Raw genomic sequence first — 17652 nt, forward strand, 5'->3', positions numbered from 1 at the left:
CGAAATATGATAAGAAACAACAGGGTTTTGTGCATAAATTTCGTAAGTGGAGCGAAAAAACATTTGCTTACACACAAATAAATTTAAGTGGCGATATTTCAGCACACAACCGATATCGCTTCCCGCCGTGAAATGCATTTTCCACCCCACAAATAAATTCCGGGGCTGTTTCGGGCGCGCGCGCTACTCTTCGATAGATATATAAATCCCCGCTTGAGTGAAAAAGACAGTGTGGCCATAAATTATTTAGTCTTCACTTTATTCTTCACCGCCGGTGGTGAGGCAGGGATGCCCCTGAGGAAGTGATAGTAGTATCGCAGCCAGAAGCTCGTCACGCCAGCGGCGCAGTAGACACTGGTGAGCAGGAGGGGGAGGAATGGTAATTTCCCGTCAATCTTGAGGAGGAAGTGGAAGATGTAACTGTAGAGGAACAATGCCACAAAGCCACTGCAGTAGACTTTCTCAATTGTGGCGAATGCGACGCCAGAGTGCAGCCATGTGAGGCTCCAGAGGGTGAGGCAGCACTGCACGAGACACAGTGTCACAGACACTGGCGTGAGTTCGGGCGGGAACAGCAGCGGCATGAGGGAGTAGAGGCCGGTGATTGTCAGCAGAATCAAGTGTTTGGCATCCAGGACATTGTGAATGGACAGGAGGCTGCAATGTGAGGGAAAAAACCATCAATTTGCCCATGGTTTAACATTGTGTGCACTCTGCACAGGAGTGCGAGTGGAATTATCTCTGTACCTGAGCGGAATCATCGCCATGAGTATTGCCTTCTCGTGCACATGCCAGCCAAACATGAATGATGTCGTTGCACACAGAACCACGCCGCGAACGAAATCCCGCCACTTCTCATCCCCCGAGCGCCACAGCAGCAATTTCACCGCGCACGGCAGCGTGAAGAGCGCCGTGAGAGCAAATGTGGTCAGTGGCGATATGGAGGGCAACGCCACATGCTCGAACGTCTGCACGAGTCCGCTGGACGTGGACGATCCCGGTGCTCTCAATCCCAGCACAGCCGCCAGCACTTTGTCCGCGAGATTGTACATGGCCCAGAAATTGGGCGCCCAATACGCGTGCGACAGGCCGCGCTTGAAGGGAAAGAGCCGCGAGAGAACCTGCGATGAAAGAGCATCAATTATTGCCAATCATTCAATTTCTACAATCGATCGATCGCTTTTTGGGCGATACATTTTGGGTAAAGGGATTTCTTTCAGCGTAACTCATAACAAATCAGTCAAAAAGTAATTTCTTTCCGTTTTCCTACAATTGAATCATTGATATCCTGTTATACTTAATCTTATCATTCTGACAGAATAATCGATTTTCTTAATTTACTGAGTTTCTAGAGCTGCATTGCATTTTTAAGACAATTTCCGAGCAATTGCCATTAAAATAACTCTTTTCCAGCAATTCTAGAGCCAAGGCAATATAAAAAATTCTCTCGGGAATCATAAACAGAACATTTTAGGGGAATATAAATGCAGCAAATGAGCGTAAAAAATATATTCTAAAGTGGTAAACTGAACAAATGTCAGCTAAAATATTCAAAATATCAGCAATAAATCGTATTTAGATACAGAAATCAATTCTATTCGAAAGCAAATGAAAGATTTCGGCATAAGAATTGACAAATTAAGTCAAATTCTACGAAATTCAACCTAAAATATCGTGTTCACAATCCTTTTTTCGATTATTTGTATCAGCAATTCTTTCATCTCTTATTCTAGCGTAAACTCCAGAATTTTCTATTCAATCTCACAAAGTGAAGCCCTTCTCTTGCCCTACAATTGATCCTCTGGCAGTGGCAACTCACGTTTCGCCTGTTATTTCTCTCCCTGTGAGACTGTTTTGCAGCAGAAAAGTTCACACGTACACTCTTAATGTTTGCTCGAAGGGACGGAGGTTCTGTTGTGAAAAGTGAATGAGACAATTTCACAGAGACACGGAAAGAGGAAAGGTATCTCTCAGTATGCAAATGAGACCCGCTCCGCTCCACTGAATTGAATACATCGCGCGAAACAGGAAAATGCCATCAAATGCTCCATATTTGGCTACATTTTTCATGCGGTCGAAGCCCATACAATGATAAATAAACTATTGAAGGTGGCGAAAAGAGACGCTGGCGGCTTAATTGGGTTATTCCGGGCGAATTGCTCCGCTGATTACTGACTCTCGCGTCACGGATGAATAATTGAAATTCAATAAGCATGTGTGGGTGGCTCACCTGCGGGATTTGGCGGTGGAAAGGACCAAAAGAGATCAGCGTCACGCCGGCGACAACCGCTGCGAGCTGCAGCAAGCGCCTCAGCGGCTGCTTTCCGGCCAGGCAGTAGTGCTTGAGCAAGTACACCACATAAACCGGCGCCACGTACACGAAGATGTGCTTCATGTTGAGCAGAACGGAGAAGAAGATCGCCGACTGGACGTATTTCTCCTGCATTATCGCGCCGATGCTGAGCAAGAGGAGGCCAAAAAGCACGCCGTTGTACTGGAAGTGGATGTGATCAACCATGAGGAGGCCAGCGTTGAAGAGTACCAGGAAGGGAAGGACATTTCTCTGTCTTTCCGACCACTTTTGACCGCCTTGAAGGCACCTGAGCACGAAAATATCGTCAATTTCAATGTCTTTCCGACACTCTTGTCAGAGATACTTAACGATTTCACACCTAGCAACAGCACAGCATCCGTGGCGATTACTGATAACCTCTGGAAGAGAATTGTCCGCTCCGAAGCATAGTTGAGATTCTCCACAATCAGCATTTTCTCATCAAAGAACCTCGCAAATTGCGACAAAATCCACTCAAAATACGCGAAAAACGGCGGATAATCCAGTGTCCACTCGCTTCTATCCTCATAGTACCACTTCTCCAGAGGCAGACTGTGTGTAATTGCCAGCCAATTCCTGTGCACTTCAAAATCCGTCGACCGGCTGCAAAGAAAGAAGCCCAAATAAGAGAAGCTCTACAGCAATTCCATCGGATTTTTATACTATGCCGGCATGAAGAGGAGTTTTATGCACGACACCAAACCGAAAATTGTCCACAGCATCTTTTTCACTTGTCACTCGAGAAATTAGAAAAAGAATACCACGAGAAAATCATGGAAATGTGAAGAGAAATCACAATCAAAATATGCCGAGTTGGATGTAAACAATCTGCTAGAAAAGTGCGCGAATGAACTTGACAGCTTTTATGGCACCCAAGACGCGCCCATTTTCAAACATCATGAAAATTTGGGAAAAACGAGGAAAATCACTGAAAAGCAATTGAGAGACACCTAGATAATGTTTTATAAGAAAAAGACAGGGGAAATACTGGAGAATCATAAAGGATTACAGAGAATTTTGAATGATACACGAAATAGTCATTATATAAAATCAGATTGGAAATCCATACTTTTTGCTCACTTCATCAATCAGCTTTCATGTAACACACAACACAGAACATTTTTTAATAGTTTTCATCTCAAATCAATAGGAAACCATTGATTTTCGCAGTAAATCCCGCTCCAATTCGTGCCAATTCGACTGCCGTTGGAAATCTCGTTCCAATCGCGCAGCCAAAATCTCGCGTTGACAAGTGAATTATGGCACATTCCGAAAGTCCGAAACAAAGATGGCTTGTGAAAAATATCGAGGAAAATCTTTTCTCCCAATTTCACGTGAATTTTCCCACTTTTCCACCATGTGAGCGTGCAAAGTTGTCCACAATCCGCAACACTGTGTCTCAATCAACGTTGTCCAAGTGTGTGTTAAGTGTTTTCGTGGGCCTGAAACATGTTTTCCGCTCAGCACGGCCTCCCATCGAGTGACGGCAGCGATGATTACAATTTTGAAAAGGTGGAAAATGCCATGAAATGGAGAGGTGTTTTCGTGAATTCGCTGCGAAAGGTGAGTCTTTGGGCGGCCCCGAAGGCGGTGCAGTGGTTATTTGTGTTGTTTTGCCGCCGCAGGTCCTGGAACAGGTGCATCCCAACATGACAGCTCAGGATGATGCTCTGTTCTACGTCGAGAGTCTTTGTCTGAGGTGAGGCTGTGTTTTGGCCAGATTTCCCAGCTGCTGGGGCTCATAACATATTTTGCTTTGCATTCCAGGCTCCTGGCGATGCTGTGCGCCAAGCCGCCGCCGCACACGATTCAGGTACAGTCACATAAGTGAGCTTTTGACAGAGTGACGCTTGAGAGTGTCTTTCCGGAATCTCTATTTGCAGGACATTGAGGAGCGCATCGGCAAGACATTCCCCACGCCAATCGACAAATGGGCTCTCACGGAGGCCTTCGAGACGCTGGACAAGTCCAAGAAGAAGAAGTCAGTTCTGCCCGTGGATAAAGTCCACTCGATGCTGCAGAAAGTGAGTGCAAAATACTCTTCCGGGCGCAGCTTTCCGGACATATAATCATGTGTTTTTCCTTCTATCGCTCCACAGGAAGTGCTTCAGTACAAGATTGACATCTCCGTGTGCGTCTTCCTGGTGGCTGTGTTGGAGTACATCTCGGCGGACATCCTCAAACTGGCCGGAAACTATGTGAAAAACATAAAGCACATTGAAATATCTCGAGAGGACATCGAGATTGCAATGTGTGCAGACAAGGTGAGTGACTGTGCATTGAGGCATCCCTTTCTCAAGAGCTGAAGAATGAAGATGGCCGGCTAAAATTAGTAATAAATTCGCTGGGCAGTCGTCAATGCCTCCAACACACTCGCAGACACTCTATCTTGGCGGTAGTTTTGGGCAGAAGAGCTGATAAATCACGCGATAGCACAAGATAGTCACACACGAGATGCTTCTTTTTGCGATCTTTGGAAGAATCACACTATTTTTCTGTTTAGTCTCCTTGGTTTCCAGCTTCATTTCACTGGTTACTTCTCTCTCTATCTGCTCTGTGGGCATTCCGGGGAGGGCTTTTGAGGATGTCCACAGACTGACATTAGTTGACAGACTCTCTTAACGATATAGAATGCTTCTTTTCGTGTCTCATCACACATTTGACTTACAGTTGATTTATTACTAATTTTAAGTTGGTGATTTTTATACGAAAAATCCAGGATTGCTGCTAAATATCTACCGGGAAAACATTAATTCACTGTTAACATGTTGAAATGATATTCAGAGCTTAATATTTAGAATTTCTGATAGATTTTAGCAACAATTCCGCATAAATCAATATTATTTGTACGATATATGTTGCAAAAATCATTATGTTTTTCATGCTGTCCTCTTATTTATCAAAAAAAAAAAAACAATAAAATCAAAAAATACCACAAATCAAAATCAATTTTCACAAATCGAAAAAGGTGGTAGGTTGAAAAAACAGATTTCTTTATTAATTGAAAAACCACTTTTTACTATCCTCTTCTTGTTTTTCATCCTTGATTTTATTATCCTTCTTGAACAATTTAGCTGTGTGAGATAAATTTTGCCACAAATATTGTATTTGTGCCTCTCGAGAGGCGTTCAAGAGTTTGATTAGCGTTTTGCCCTCTTTGTTTCCTGATTTCACTTCTTTTTTTTTGTCGTATTCTAGCTAAATAAGCGAATTGACATGAATCTTTGGTCCTTTTAATTTTGCCTTTGACAATTTGGTTGCTCTGCATGATTCACGTTTTGTCCCCTCATTTGTCGCTTCTCCACATTCTTATGCATTTCCGTTGCTGGCAGAAAAGATGTATAAATTTGCTTTTGTCGTTTGGAACTCTCTCTCTATCTCTCTTTCTATCCAACTCCAGATATATTGTAAATATATATTTTCTCTGTCCTTCGGGACGATTGATTAGCCCCTGATGGGGCGTCAATTGCGCCTGAAGAATGTGTTTTCGCTCTTGTGTTTGTGGCATGTGGAATGTGTGGGAAAATGCAGCTGATCTCTGGATGTCTCACAGGTGCTCATGGATATGTTCTACCAAGGCGATGGATCGGGTTCGGCGGCTCCGAGTCCTCTGCCGCCCACGCCGAGGATCAGTCTCTCGTATGAGGAGGTCGTCAAGGAGTTGATTCACGATGAGAAACAATATCAGCGCGACTTGCACATGATTATTCGTGTGTTTCGCGAGGAACTAGTCAAAATCGTTAATGATTCCAAGGTTAGTTGCTGTCGAAATGACTTGTTTGCTTAGTTTTTCCACTCAACACTCAGAAGATGATCGTGTTGAAAGGCAAAAAGGCTAAAATTGTGTGTGGTGGTTTTGCAGGAATTAGAGGCAATATTCTCCAATATAATCGACATCTACGAGGTGACGGTGACGCTGCTGGGCTCCTTGGAGGACGTGATCGAGATGTCGCAGGAGCACACGCCGCCGTGCGTGGGCAGCTGCTTTGAGGAGTTGGCCGAGGCCGCGGAGTTCGATGTGTACGCCAAGTATGCGCGCGAAGTTACCTCGCCACAGTCCAGGGAGGCTCTGGCCAATCTGCTCGCGCGTCCCGAGTCCAACTCCCTGATCGCCGCCGGGCACGGTTTCCGCGAGGCGGTGAAATTCTACCTGCCGAAGCTGCTCTTGGGACCCATTTGGCATGCTTTTTTGTACCTAGACTACATTAAGATACTGATGGAAAAGAGTCCGGCGCACGATGACAGGGAGAGCTTCGAGCAGGTGCAGGGACTGCTGAAGCCGCTCCAGTGTCAACTGCAGTACATCGTTTCCACCTTACCAAAGTGAGTACAAAATTAAGATGATATTTCGTCATGTTATCCAAGGAAAATCGGGTTTAAAGTCTCTAAATTGTATTAATTAACACAACATATTCTTCGTTCTAGAAACTGCCAAAAAAAATTGAATTTATAGCTCTCTGAAACTTTAAATTTGACTAATATCCGTTGTTCTTCTTTTGAGATACATTTCTTTTTCTGTGTGAAGATGAATTTTCTCTATAACTGTGTGATTTCCGATCTAATTCGCTGTTTCTTCCGCTCGTCAGGGAGTCAATGGTGAGAATGCACAGTCGGGCGAGGCGACAGATAGCTTTTGAGAAGACAAAGGAGCTGCAGAACACAGTTGAACACTGGGACAAGGATGTTGGGCAGTGTTGCAACGAATTTATCAGAGGTGAGTTTGTTGTGTGTGTGTCTCTTTCCGCCTCTTTGGCTCTCAAGCTAATCATATTCATAGTCATTAATATTTTATAATGTGGAATTATTGGAAAAAAAATGGGAAAAGAGAGAGAGAGAAAAAAGCGTGAAAAGAGTGTAGATTTCATATGAGATGAAAATGAAAAAAACATGTTAATCCCATTTAATGTGGTGAGAAAAATCTTCCTTATTGATTTTTGAGCAGTGAATGTGTGATTTTGAGACGCTCGAACGGAGATGTCCAAAACCGATAAATCACGCATCAAATGTGTGTATAATTAGCGTATAATGATTGTTAGTATTTTTTGTGCCTTGCATACAAAATATGACTAATTGGGTGGAGAGATTATGATTCAAATCGAGTTAGATACTGACTTTCTGGGGAAATTCGAGTGAGTAATTTGGAGTGTGATTCAGACGAAGTGTGTTTCTTTTGCAGAGGACACTCTGGCGAAGTTTGGCTCCGGGAAGCGCATCACGGAGAGGAAAGTGTATCTGTTCGACGGATTGCTGGTGCTGTGCAAGGCCAACACGCGGCGTCAGACGGTGTCCGTGGGCGCGGCGCAGAGTTATGACTTTCGCATGAAGGAGCGCTTCTTCATGCGCAAAGTGGAGGTGATCGATCGCGCGGACACGGATGAGCTGAAGCATGCCTTTGAGATATCGCCGCGCGTGCAGCAAGCTGTGGTGTTAATAGCCAAGAGTACGCAGCACAAGAACGACTGGATGGCGGATCTAATCATGGTGAACACGAAGCCGATGCTGGATCGCATTCTGGACAGTATTCTGTTGGATATTGAGAAGAAGCACCCACTTAAGCTACCTAGTCAAGACATTTACAAGTTCGCCGTGCCCGACAGTCCCAACAATATTGTGTTGGAGGAGCGCGAGTCGACGGGTGTGCCGCTGATCAAGGGGGCGACACTGTGCAAGCTCATTGAGAGACTCACGTACCATATTTATGCTGATCTCAAGTTCGTGCGGACATTTCTCACGACATACAGGTCGTTTTGCTCACCACGGGAACTGCTCACACTGCTAATCCAGCGCTTCAACATTCCCGATCCCAGTATTGTGTACGAGAGTGGCTCGATTGGATCGAGTGGATCGAGTGAGGTGTCATCGGACACGGATAAGCTGCACAAGTGCTCACAGCGTGAGGATTGGAAGCGCTACAAGAAGGAGTTCATGCAGCCGGTGCAGTTTCGTGTGCTGAATGTGCTGAGACATTGGGTGGATCATCACTTCTATGATTTTGAGCGCGATGTGGAGTTGCTGGAGAATCTGCTGGCATTCCTCAAGACGGTGAATGACAAATCGATGCGGAAATGGGTGGATCCGTTCTTCAAGATTGTCCACAGGAAGAATGAACAGGAGGAGAATCACAAGCAGATTACATTTAGTCACAGTCCACCAGCCATTGAGTATCATTTGCAAGTGCCGGAGAATGAATTCAATTTGCTCACGCTGCATCCGCTCGAGTTGGCGCGGCAGCTCACACTGCTGGAGTTTGAGCTGTACAAGAATGTGAAGCCATCGGAATTGGTGGGTTCTGTGTGGACGAAGCGTGACAAGGAGTTGACGAGTCCCAATTTGCTGCGAATCATCAAGCACACGACAAATTTCACGCGTTGGCTCGAGAAGTCTATTATTGAGGCGGAGAACTTTGAAGAGCGCGTCGCAATGGTGACACGAGCCATTGAGGTGATGATGGTGTTGCTGGAGTTGAACAACTTCAACGGTGTTCTGTCTGTGGTCTCGGCCATGGGCAGCGCTTCTGTGTACAGACTCAAGCTCACCTATCAAGCCATTCCGGAGCGGTATAAGAAGTGTCTGGAGGAGTGTCGTGAACTCAATAAGGATCACTTTCGCAAGTATCAGGAGAAGTTGCGCTCAATCAATCCACCGTGTGTTCCCTTCTTCGGCATGTACTTGACCAATATTCTGCACATCGAAGAGGGGAATCCCGATCTGTTGCCCAACACGGAACTCATCAATTTCTCCAAGAGGCGGAAAGTGGCTGAAATCACGGGTGAGATTCAGCAGTATCAGAATCAACCGTACTGTCTGAAGACGGATCCGAAGATCAGGCGTTTCCTGGAGACGCTGGATCCCTTTGAGGGGAAGAATGACAATGACATCAGCAATTATCTGTACAATGAGAGTCTGCGAATTGAACCGCGAGGATACAAGCAAGCGCCCAAGTTCCCACGACGCTGGCCAGAACTCACACTGAAATCGCCGGGCATCAAGCCGCGGCGGCACAACAATAGCGGCAGCTCAGTGTCTCTGATCTCACTACCCGGCTCGCTGCCGTACAGCCACAAGAGCCTGGCGATGAGCAGCAGTGAGGGCGATTGGTCGCCCACGAGTGGCATTTCGCAGGTGTCGCAGGAGTTCACGGTGTTTGCCAATGTTAATATTCAGGGCTCGCATCACAGCAGTCTGATGAACGTCTCCCACCCATCCACGTCCCTCAGCGCCCTCGCCACGTCCTCCAGCATCGATCTGATGGATCAGGTGAGCGTGGCCAGCGTCGCGGCCGCCAATGTGCCATCCACTGTGCCCGAGTTGCCAAAGAGATCCAACAGTATTATCTCCATGGCGAGTTGCAGCAACATCGTCATTGACTCCGTGAAGCCCGTGCTCAGTCCGCGCGACCATCAGACGGCGTGCAACACGCTGCCCACGCGCAGTTCGCCCATCGTGAGTCCCAAAGTGTTGCCGTCTTTCCGCGAGGACGGCGACGCGCCCACGCTGAGTCCGCGCGTCCACAGAGGCGGCAGCATCTGTGATCAGGAGTCCTTCCGGACGCCACTGCAGGGCGCCGCGACCACGACAATCGTGAGGAATGCTGTCCGAGGGAGCACGGCAAGCATCACGTGAGTATATCTTTGGCTTGAATCAGATGGAAAATTAACGTATTGTTCGATTAGATAATTCCTATAAATAACTATAATTGAATGAATTGAATATATTGAATGAGAGGGGTTAATAACTGACAATATCTATTGATTTTAGTGCTGATTTTTCGAATTTTCATTAAAATTATATCATATCTGACTGGATTTGCTCAATAAGAATTGCACTGTTTATGCTCTTATCGGGCTCGTTGTTTGACATTTTCCTCATTAATTAATCTGAATCGGAGTTAATCTTGAAGAAAATTCGATCAAAATGTCTTTTAACTTGAATTTGTGTCGATCGCCAATCAAATTTGACACTTATTTACCCCTTGATTGAAAGTTTAGTTTCCGATTTGCGATGTTTATAATCTTGTGGGTAGAAAAAGGCCACTTTGCAATATTGATGTTATGAATTTGTATGAATTAAGCTCTCTCAAATGAATATTTTCCTCATAATAATGCCACAACAGTTGAGTAATCGATAGATGGCTTATAAAACGGCATGTTAAATAGTATACTATACAATTTGTTTGAAATGATAAGCATCTGTTGGCATTTGATTTGGCTTTATCTCACTTTCATCTCAGATGCAGTTTTTATTTTATTGTTGGTAATTGATTAGTTTTTCCTATGAAAATAACACACATTGGAGAATTGTACAAATTACCAGCCATTTGAATGTCCAATTAGAGTGTGTATGGATGGAAATATGTGTCGCGAGAGATTAATTTAAAATCAATTCTCGACTTAGAGAGAGAGAGAGAAAAAGAGCAATGAATGATTTCAATGCAACTTCCGAGGTTACCGAGAGACAGACATTTAGCACTGACATTGGCATGAATGCTGAGAATGTGAGTTCATTACGTTCCAACATCATTAAATTGGACAGATAGTCGATTTATTGGTGTGCTAAAAGGGATTAAATGAGTTTCATGTGTATAAAAGTGTGTTAAATGCGAGCAATTTCACGTTCAGCGGAGCGATCAATTGTTTTTTTTTCTCTGTGCGCCTTTTTGCAGTACGAACGCCGACGAGGGACAACAGAGCCAGCTTCCGGGCAGTCCGAAGATCAGTTCTGCGGACGGCGCGGACGTTGGACCGCTGCCCATATCGCCGCATGTCAATGTTCCCAATACTCACACGTTCAATCACGTGCCGCCGCCTCTGCCGCCGCGGATCAAGCGGCGAGAGCCTCTCGAGGGCGCCCAGAGTGCGCAGGTGAAGCAGGCGCCGGACGCGCCGCAGCTTCCGCCACGGGATCTCAGTCCGCCGCCCCTGCCGCCGCGCCACCACCTCGCGAGGGCGCAGCCGGAGGCGGCGGGTGTGTACAATAACTACAGCGACTCCTCGGTGGAGACCACGCCGAAGCACCATCTCATGCTGCCGCACACGAGCACCATCATGATGAGGCGCAATTCGGCGCTGGACCGCAATCACGGGAAGGCCGCCGGAGGACTGCCGTCGCCGCCGGTCTCGGAGACCAGCGTGGCGGGCGCGATTGGGCTCAAGATTGCCGGGTGAGTGCGTGAACAGCAATTGTGTTATTGTAGTCTTCGGAGCATTGTCGAGAGTTTCCTTGCAAAATGCACGAAAATACTTTGATTTTTGGTTTGCGAAATCGAAGATCTACTCAGAATGCAAGCCAAGTTCCAAGTATCCTTGCTATAAAAGCGATTTAGTCTAACAATCAAAGGTCGTGGCGTAGAATCTTGTTTAAAAATGTTTCAACGCTGCTCCAGAGTTGATGTTGACTCGTTATTTACCCTGATTTCTGTAACTGAGGGGAGTTTTGTCTTTCAGTTCCACCCTTTTACCTCATGTGGTGATACCAAAATTACCTCCGAAGCCGAAACCACCAAATTCTGGTGAGTGTTAAGTTGTCCTTCAGCGTGAATTGCATGAATTTGACTGTGATTTCTTCTCTAGCGGATCGTCAAACGATGTTTTCATATCCTGGAACGACAAACTTTGACTAAACAACAAGGAATGGGGGTGAATTTCAATGTGTAATGTCTGTTGAGGGGTGTTTTATTTTTGTAGCGAAGGACGTGAATCAGATGAAAGACCAATTCATGGGTGGATTTGTGAAGAGAAATTGTGTATTTCTTGCTCAAAGAGCCATCCTGTGAAGAGTTAATTGTAGGCGTTTTTAAAGGATATTATGTGATTGATAGTGAATCAATTGACAAGAGAGAAAGAGAGAGAGAGAAAGTGTTTGTATAAAAGGTTTAACTAGAATTGTGTTGGTGAGAAGATAGTAAAATGCATTTAAAGATCGTTCTTTGTGGAGAACTTGAGGGTGGGAAATACATTTAAACAAAAGTGTTATAATCAGGGATAGAAAAGAGCCCTTAAAAAATAATTTAGATGCAGGTGAGGAAAAATAATTTGATATGCCAAGTAATCTTTTAAAGAGAAGAAAACACCACACAAAAAAAAGGTGTGAAGAAAGAAAGAAAAATGTGCATTTTATTGTCAATGTATTTGTAGAGAGATTATAAACAGAAAAAAAAACATGAGTATAATTGTACATTTGTGCGAAGTGAAAATTCTTGCAGAAAAGAACATTCGCAGTAAAAATGAGTAAATTTGTTGTAAAATGTATTATAGTTGAGAGAGACAAATATAAATGAATACAAACAGGACAAATTGTGCGATTTTGTTAGGCGGTTCAGAGGCGGCGCACGCACGCTTGGCTGCCCTTCGTGCTGCGATCCTTGATGAAGCCTGCGTTGCAGATGCAGAAGTTCGGTCCGGAGCAGACGCCATTGGGGCAGCCGGCGGGGCAGTGGGGCATGCACATGTAGCCGTTGGTGGGGTGCGGAAGGTATCCGGCGTGGCAGGTGCACTTGTTGTAGCCCGTGCAGTAGCCATTGAGGCAGGCGGAGTCGCACTGGACGCCCTCGATGCAGAACTTGTCCGTGGGATCAGGAACGAAGCCCTTGTTGCACTTGCAGCGCCCGTTCGGCTGGCACTCGCCGTTGCTGCAGCCGATCGGACACACCGGGATGCACTTGCCGTCCAGATCGACGCCGTAGTCTGGGTAGCAGGCGCACGTGTCCGGCGCCACGCACAGGCCGTTCTCGCAGGACCGGTGACAGATGGGGTCGCAGAGGCGGAAGTTGTGCGGGTTGCGCTCGTAGCCGGTGCAGCAGATCTGGATGCGGCTGAGCGAGGGATTGGAGCCGTTGCCGGCGGGAATATTGCCGCGTGGGTTGGCCACGAGAGTGACGGTGCTGGAATGAGAATGAGGGAGTCGAATCACGTTCACACTGTCTCGATCGGCGCAGATAAGAGGTGAGAGATGCGATCTTGACTCCTGACTCGACCGAATGGCGCACTTCAGTGGAAGCATCGGCCTTGATCTCTGACTGGAAAGGGGCTCAGGCGCGATCTAACCATGGCTCTGGCGTAAGGGGGAGATATTAGGACTAAAATCTGCACGTCAAATTGTCTTTTCCTCTTCTATCACGCCTTAGACTTCTTGATCTGTTTAATGTTTGGATTTCAAACTCAAGACATTTCCTTACTTCTCTCAGGGTTTAGTAAAGACTCCCGTTGAATTCTACATAATTTTGGATCATTTTATCTCCCCCTTAGCGAGGCGTGCTCACTTCTAACTACCTTGCAACTGTCCAAGATATCAATAGAGATCGGCGAATTGATTTGCCATTCAAAGCATCCAAATGCGTTCTAAATTCTCATTTCAAATATATCCAACGTCTCAATTCGAAGCGTCAGTGATCGATATAATTCTTTACAAAAGCGCCGTGTGAAATGTGAATTATGCAAAATGCTGAGACGCATTGCGAAAACTTCCACTTCAAAGAGGCACACACACAATACCCCAAATCTCTCAATTCGTCTTATTTTATCATGGAGAGCATAATGAACATCTGAGCAACTCTCGCCTCTGCTGGCCTTTCTTCGGGCCCATAAAATAGGCTGAAGAGTGCGCGAGAAGCACGGCACAAAAGAGGCTGAGATTTTAATTATATTGGCGTTACGAGCAATTTCAATCAATTAATACACAAGTATCAAAAGTCCAGTGATTGTGGCTGTGGTCGTGTTTCGCAAGAGCGTGAAATTTTCATAAAAATATCATAAAGATGGTGCAATAGTTTGTCATGTGAGGAAAATTGCCTAAATCTGCTTCGTTTATCACTATATTTTTGTCTCTTTGGATATGCACGTGAAATATCGACTGCGTGGAGATGAACATTTCGTGCTTCTGACCCAATTTGTCATGCTTTCTGGTTTGTTGGTTTTTCGGTTATCACGCAATTTCGAGGTCGTATTATTTCTTCGTGCACACTTTCCGTGGGTTTGCATAAGGAAAGAAAACAAAATTGTAATAATGTGAAAACGGCGCGCGATGACATTGAGAAGGGAAATTAATCAGAGGCGTGAAAATGTGTAATTTAGGGACAATTTTGCAAGATGTTGCGAAATGTCTCTGACTTACGGCACTTCCTCGTAGCAAATTCCTCTGCTCATTTCTTGGCGCGTCTTGTTGAGAAACATCTGCGTTCTGTTGGCGGCATTCCTCCAGGAGTCCGTGATGTCCGTGAGATTCCTCAGCGAAGGATAGAGATGCGTGTTGTTGTTCGCTGGAGTGGCGAAGATGGTGGTATTCAGGGTGAGATTGACTGGCACTTGGTGCGTCTTCACCTGCGGATGGCACAAGACCATCGGAATGGCCAGGCAAATCACAATGCAGAGGACTTTCATCTTGTGCCTTCTTTTCGCGCTGAACTTCACAGAAGAACTGAGGCGATGGAAGAAATTGTGGCGGAAGAAGTGCGCTGATTAATCTCATGGCGGTTTCCTAATCTCGCCTTGAATATTTTGCTCGCATTTTGCGATTTCCTCTCGGTTTTATCGTGTGGCTTTATCATCTCTAATGCCTTCTTGCAGTCACAATCGCGAGAAACAACGTTTGTAGTTTTATTAGCATTTTTATTTCAGTTTTTTGAGACATTCCCTGGGCACTTTCCGGAGCTTCAGACGCACTTCAGACATGAACAACATCGCTGGTAAAGACGGGATACTTGATCTCGTCGTAGAGATGCTCCCGCGTGGATTGTGCGGAGGATTGCGAGGCGGAGGACGGGTAGCTGTACGTGAAAGTGACTTCCTTGGGCTGCTCCGGCGGAGAGTCCTCGTAGTGCAGAATTGGACTCTCGACAAACTGCACACTCTTCCGATGTGGCGACGTCTTGCTCTTCATGTCCACAAAGGGAATCTCTGGCAGAGGTTTATTCACTATCTTTCCACCCAGTTCATCCTTGGCCTGAATACTGGCATTGCTGTCTGTGCTGGAGCGTCTTCCCGGATGGTTTTCCAACTTGCGCTTCCAGTACAGCAAGACTACGAAGAGCAGCAGAAGAATCACCGACAGGAAGACACTCGTGGCGAGGAGGACAATCGTGCTGCTGTCGCTTCCACTCTCGCTAGCGCCTGGAAAATGAGGAAAAAGGGCCACATTAAATATAAAGAAAATCCTCCTGGGTTCTTCCACTTTTACCAGCATCGCTGCTGTTCCTCACGAGCGTGCCATTGAGATCCCAATTGCCGAGGACGACAATCTCCGAGCCTGTGCCCACTTCCAGCACGTGATCGCCGGCGGGAACGACACTCTCGTGCGTGATTACAATGTCCGGAAGTGGCGTGCGAAGCTCCATGAGAGAGATGTCGCTCTGAGTGGTTGTGTTTAGCTGCTGCTTCAGCTTCTCTATGTTGTCCTCCAGAGTCACCAGTGTCGAATTGAGGTCCTCAATGGAGGCTGAAGCGTTCTTGGGCAGATTCTCTGTCACTGGAATGAGCTTCAGGGGTGTTGTGGATGCTGTCGAAGCCTCTGCCAGGAGAAGTTCGCATCTGCAAAGGAGGAGATGTGAATCAGAAGGAGTCTGGACACTTCTTCGGCATCTTATACCCATTTCCTGTCCATCCGGGAAGACACCTGCACTCGCCTTTCTTGCTGTCGCACAGTCCGCCGTTCAGGCAGCCGGGATTGCAGACGCACATGCCCGGCTGATGGCAGTAGCCGCGGCGGCAGCCCTCCGGACAGATTGGCTTGCAGATGATCTCGTTGGCCTCGGTGACCTCCTCATAGCCATCGCAGCAGTGCTCCACGAGCCGCGTCTTCGTGACGTTCTGTGCGCAAATTGGGGAATTCGATGGGAAAATTAGCCATTCATAATTACGTGAGAAATTGAACTGAAGAGAGCGCGTTGTTATGCAAAGGCGAATATTTGCTTCCGTTGCTTGGGAAGATTCATCGGCCATTGCAACACCGCAACTCGTGACAATTTTAACATCGATAAAATGTTGGCCAATTGCCCACGAGATGCACCATTATGCCGTCGCGGCCTTTCGGTCACAGACGCGCGCAAGAACGCGAGAGTGTGAGACCGATGATCGTATTTCTAAGTGGCTTTCACTTTTGTTCCGGTGACGCTGGGGCATTTAATAAATGGATTAGGCGCTCTCGAAGAGATTCCAAAAGACTCTCGCGCGATTGTGTAATGCTCTGCGCGCCATAAATGTTACGGGGCTGCGCATTTGATGACTTCTCTCGCGGCGCGTTATGGGTCAACATTTTCGCCACTGTGCGCGGGAAGATTTTATTCTCAAGATTGTGGTGCTTGCGAGACTCCCACATTCTCTCGAGAATTGTGTGGCAAATTCCCTCAATTGGGCGAGAAATGTACAAATTAACACCCTCATCTTTCGTGCGCTCGTGTATTCTTGCAAGAAATCTCTCATGCGAGCGCAGCATTCAAATAAGACATTAAATGTCGCGCGCGCGCGCGGGACTCAAACGCGGGATGAAAGTAAAAGTTGCCGGAGAAACAAGATCGTTACGCGCGAGAAATGGTGAAAAGATCCATCGACACAGTGTCGGGTTGCGCGCGCGGAGAAAATGTGGAGCTCGATGATCACGAACAATACCTGCCACTTGATGATTTCCTTCATTTCCGTGCGATAGTGGGCGCATCGCGGTGGGAATTCCAGGCACCACACGTGAGACCTGATCCGCACCGGCTGCGTTACTCGTCTCTCCTCGAGTTCTGTGAAGCTGCAAAAAGGAGGATTAACGCTTAGCAATGCGCGGAGGCAATTTGGCGCGAAAGTCCAGCACTCACTTCTCTTCGCGATAGCAAACATGATCGAGAACACTTCTGTGCGTTGTTGTTGACGTCCCATCATCGCCATTCGTCACAAAGTGTCCGAGCAGAGCGACAGCGATTGGCACAACGAGTGCGCGATAGATCATCATTTATCGCGAAAGATCTGCAGCCAGGAATCAGTTCACGAATGCACAAATCATGGCGACTCACCAGTCTTTCGAAACCTACTTCACACGCAGTATTTCTTCACATTGACATTATCCAATTATAGGGGATTATGGGCTGCATGAAACATAAATTTGTCAACTAGACACTTCCGGTCATCCAGAGTGCGACATCACTCAGGGCCTTTTTGCCCCTCGCGACGCTCTTGCACAAAACTCTCTCTCTGTTTTATTCTCAATTACAACCTCTCACGAAACAATTAAATCCGCCGCAATAATCTGACGCCGCAATGAGGCTTTCCCAATTTGTCGTGCACACACGCAAGAGCTTGGCAATCACGACGGTGTCCCAGACGTGGCGAGATCTTTCCTGGTGAAGA

General features: G+C 46.4%; 4 protein-coding genes across 4 annotated transcripts; 1 reads left to right on the plus strand and 3 right to left on the minus strand.

Annotated features, from left to right (window-relative positions):
- Positions 1–168: 168 nt before the first annotated feature.
- Positions 169–3147, minus strand: LOC132262213 (probable dolichyl pyrophosphate Glc1Man9GlcNAc2 alpha-1,3-glucosyltransferase). The gene is made up of 5 exons (XM_059761397.1): positions 2996–3147; positions 2663–2935; positions 2231–2600; positions 748–1121; positions 169–657 (listed from the first exon to the last, which is right to left on the minus strand). The coding sequence occupies exons 1-5, from the start codon at positions 3052–3054 to the stop codon at positions 243–245; spliced, it is 1491 nt and encodes a 496-aa protein (XP_059617380.1). The 5' UTR covers positions 3055–3147; the 3' UTR covers positions 169–242.
- Positions 3148–3609: 462 nt separating this feature from the next.
- On the plus strand, positions 3610–12624 carry LOC132261890 (protein son of sevenless). The gene is made up of 12 exons (XM_059760919.1): positions 3610–3895; positions 3958–4031; positions 4100–4145; positions 4216–4356; positions 4432–4596; positions 5886–6086; positions 6195–6655; positions 6919–7046; positions 7509–9951; positions 10995–11492; positions 11776–11840; positions 11902–12624. The coding sequence occupies exons 1-12, from the start codon at positions 3782–3784 to the stop codon at positions 11949–11951; spliced, it is 4386 nt and encodes a 1461-aa protein (XP_059616902.1). The 5' UTR covers positions 3610–3781; the 3' UTR covers positions 11952–12624.
- LOC132261891 (epidermal growth factor-like protein) lies at positions 12564–14732 on the minus strand. Its single transcript, XM_059760920.1, has 2 exons — positions 14441–14732; positions 12564–13211 (listed from the first exon to the last, which is right to left on the minus strand). The coding sequence occupies exons 1-2, from the start codon at positions 14704–14706 to the stop codon at positions 12647–12649; spliced, it is 831 nt and encodes a 276-aa protein (XP_059616903.1). The 5' UTR covers positions 14707–14732; the 3' UTR covers positions 12564–12646.
- A 192-nt stretch (positions 14733–14924) lies between these two features.
- Positions 14925–17645, minus strand: LOC132263501 (uncharacterized). The gene is made up of 5 exons (XM_059763283.1): positions 17124–17645; positions 16930–17056; positions 15911–16131; positions 15503–15852; positions 14925–15435 (listed from the first exon to the last, which is right to left on the minus strand). The coding sequence occupies exons 1-5, from the start codon at positions 17255–17257 to the stop codon at positions 14990–14992; spliced, it is 1278 nt and encodes a 425-aa protein (XP_059619266.1). The 5' UTR covers positions 17258–17645; the 3' UTR covers positions 14925–14989.
- Positions 17646–17652: the final 7 nt, after the last annotated feature.

The sequence above is a fragment of the Phlebotomus argentipes genome, unplaced genomic scaffold (genome assembly GCF_947086385.1).
Source record: "Phlebotomus argentipes unplaced genomic scaffold, Phlebotomus argentipes genome assembly contig_15, whole genome shotgun sequence".
Taxonomy (NCBI): Eukaryota; Metazoa; Arthropoda; class Insecta; order Diptera; family Psychodidae; genus Phlebotomus; species Phlebotomus argentipes.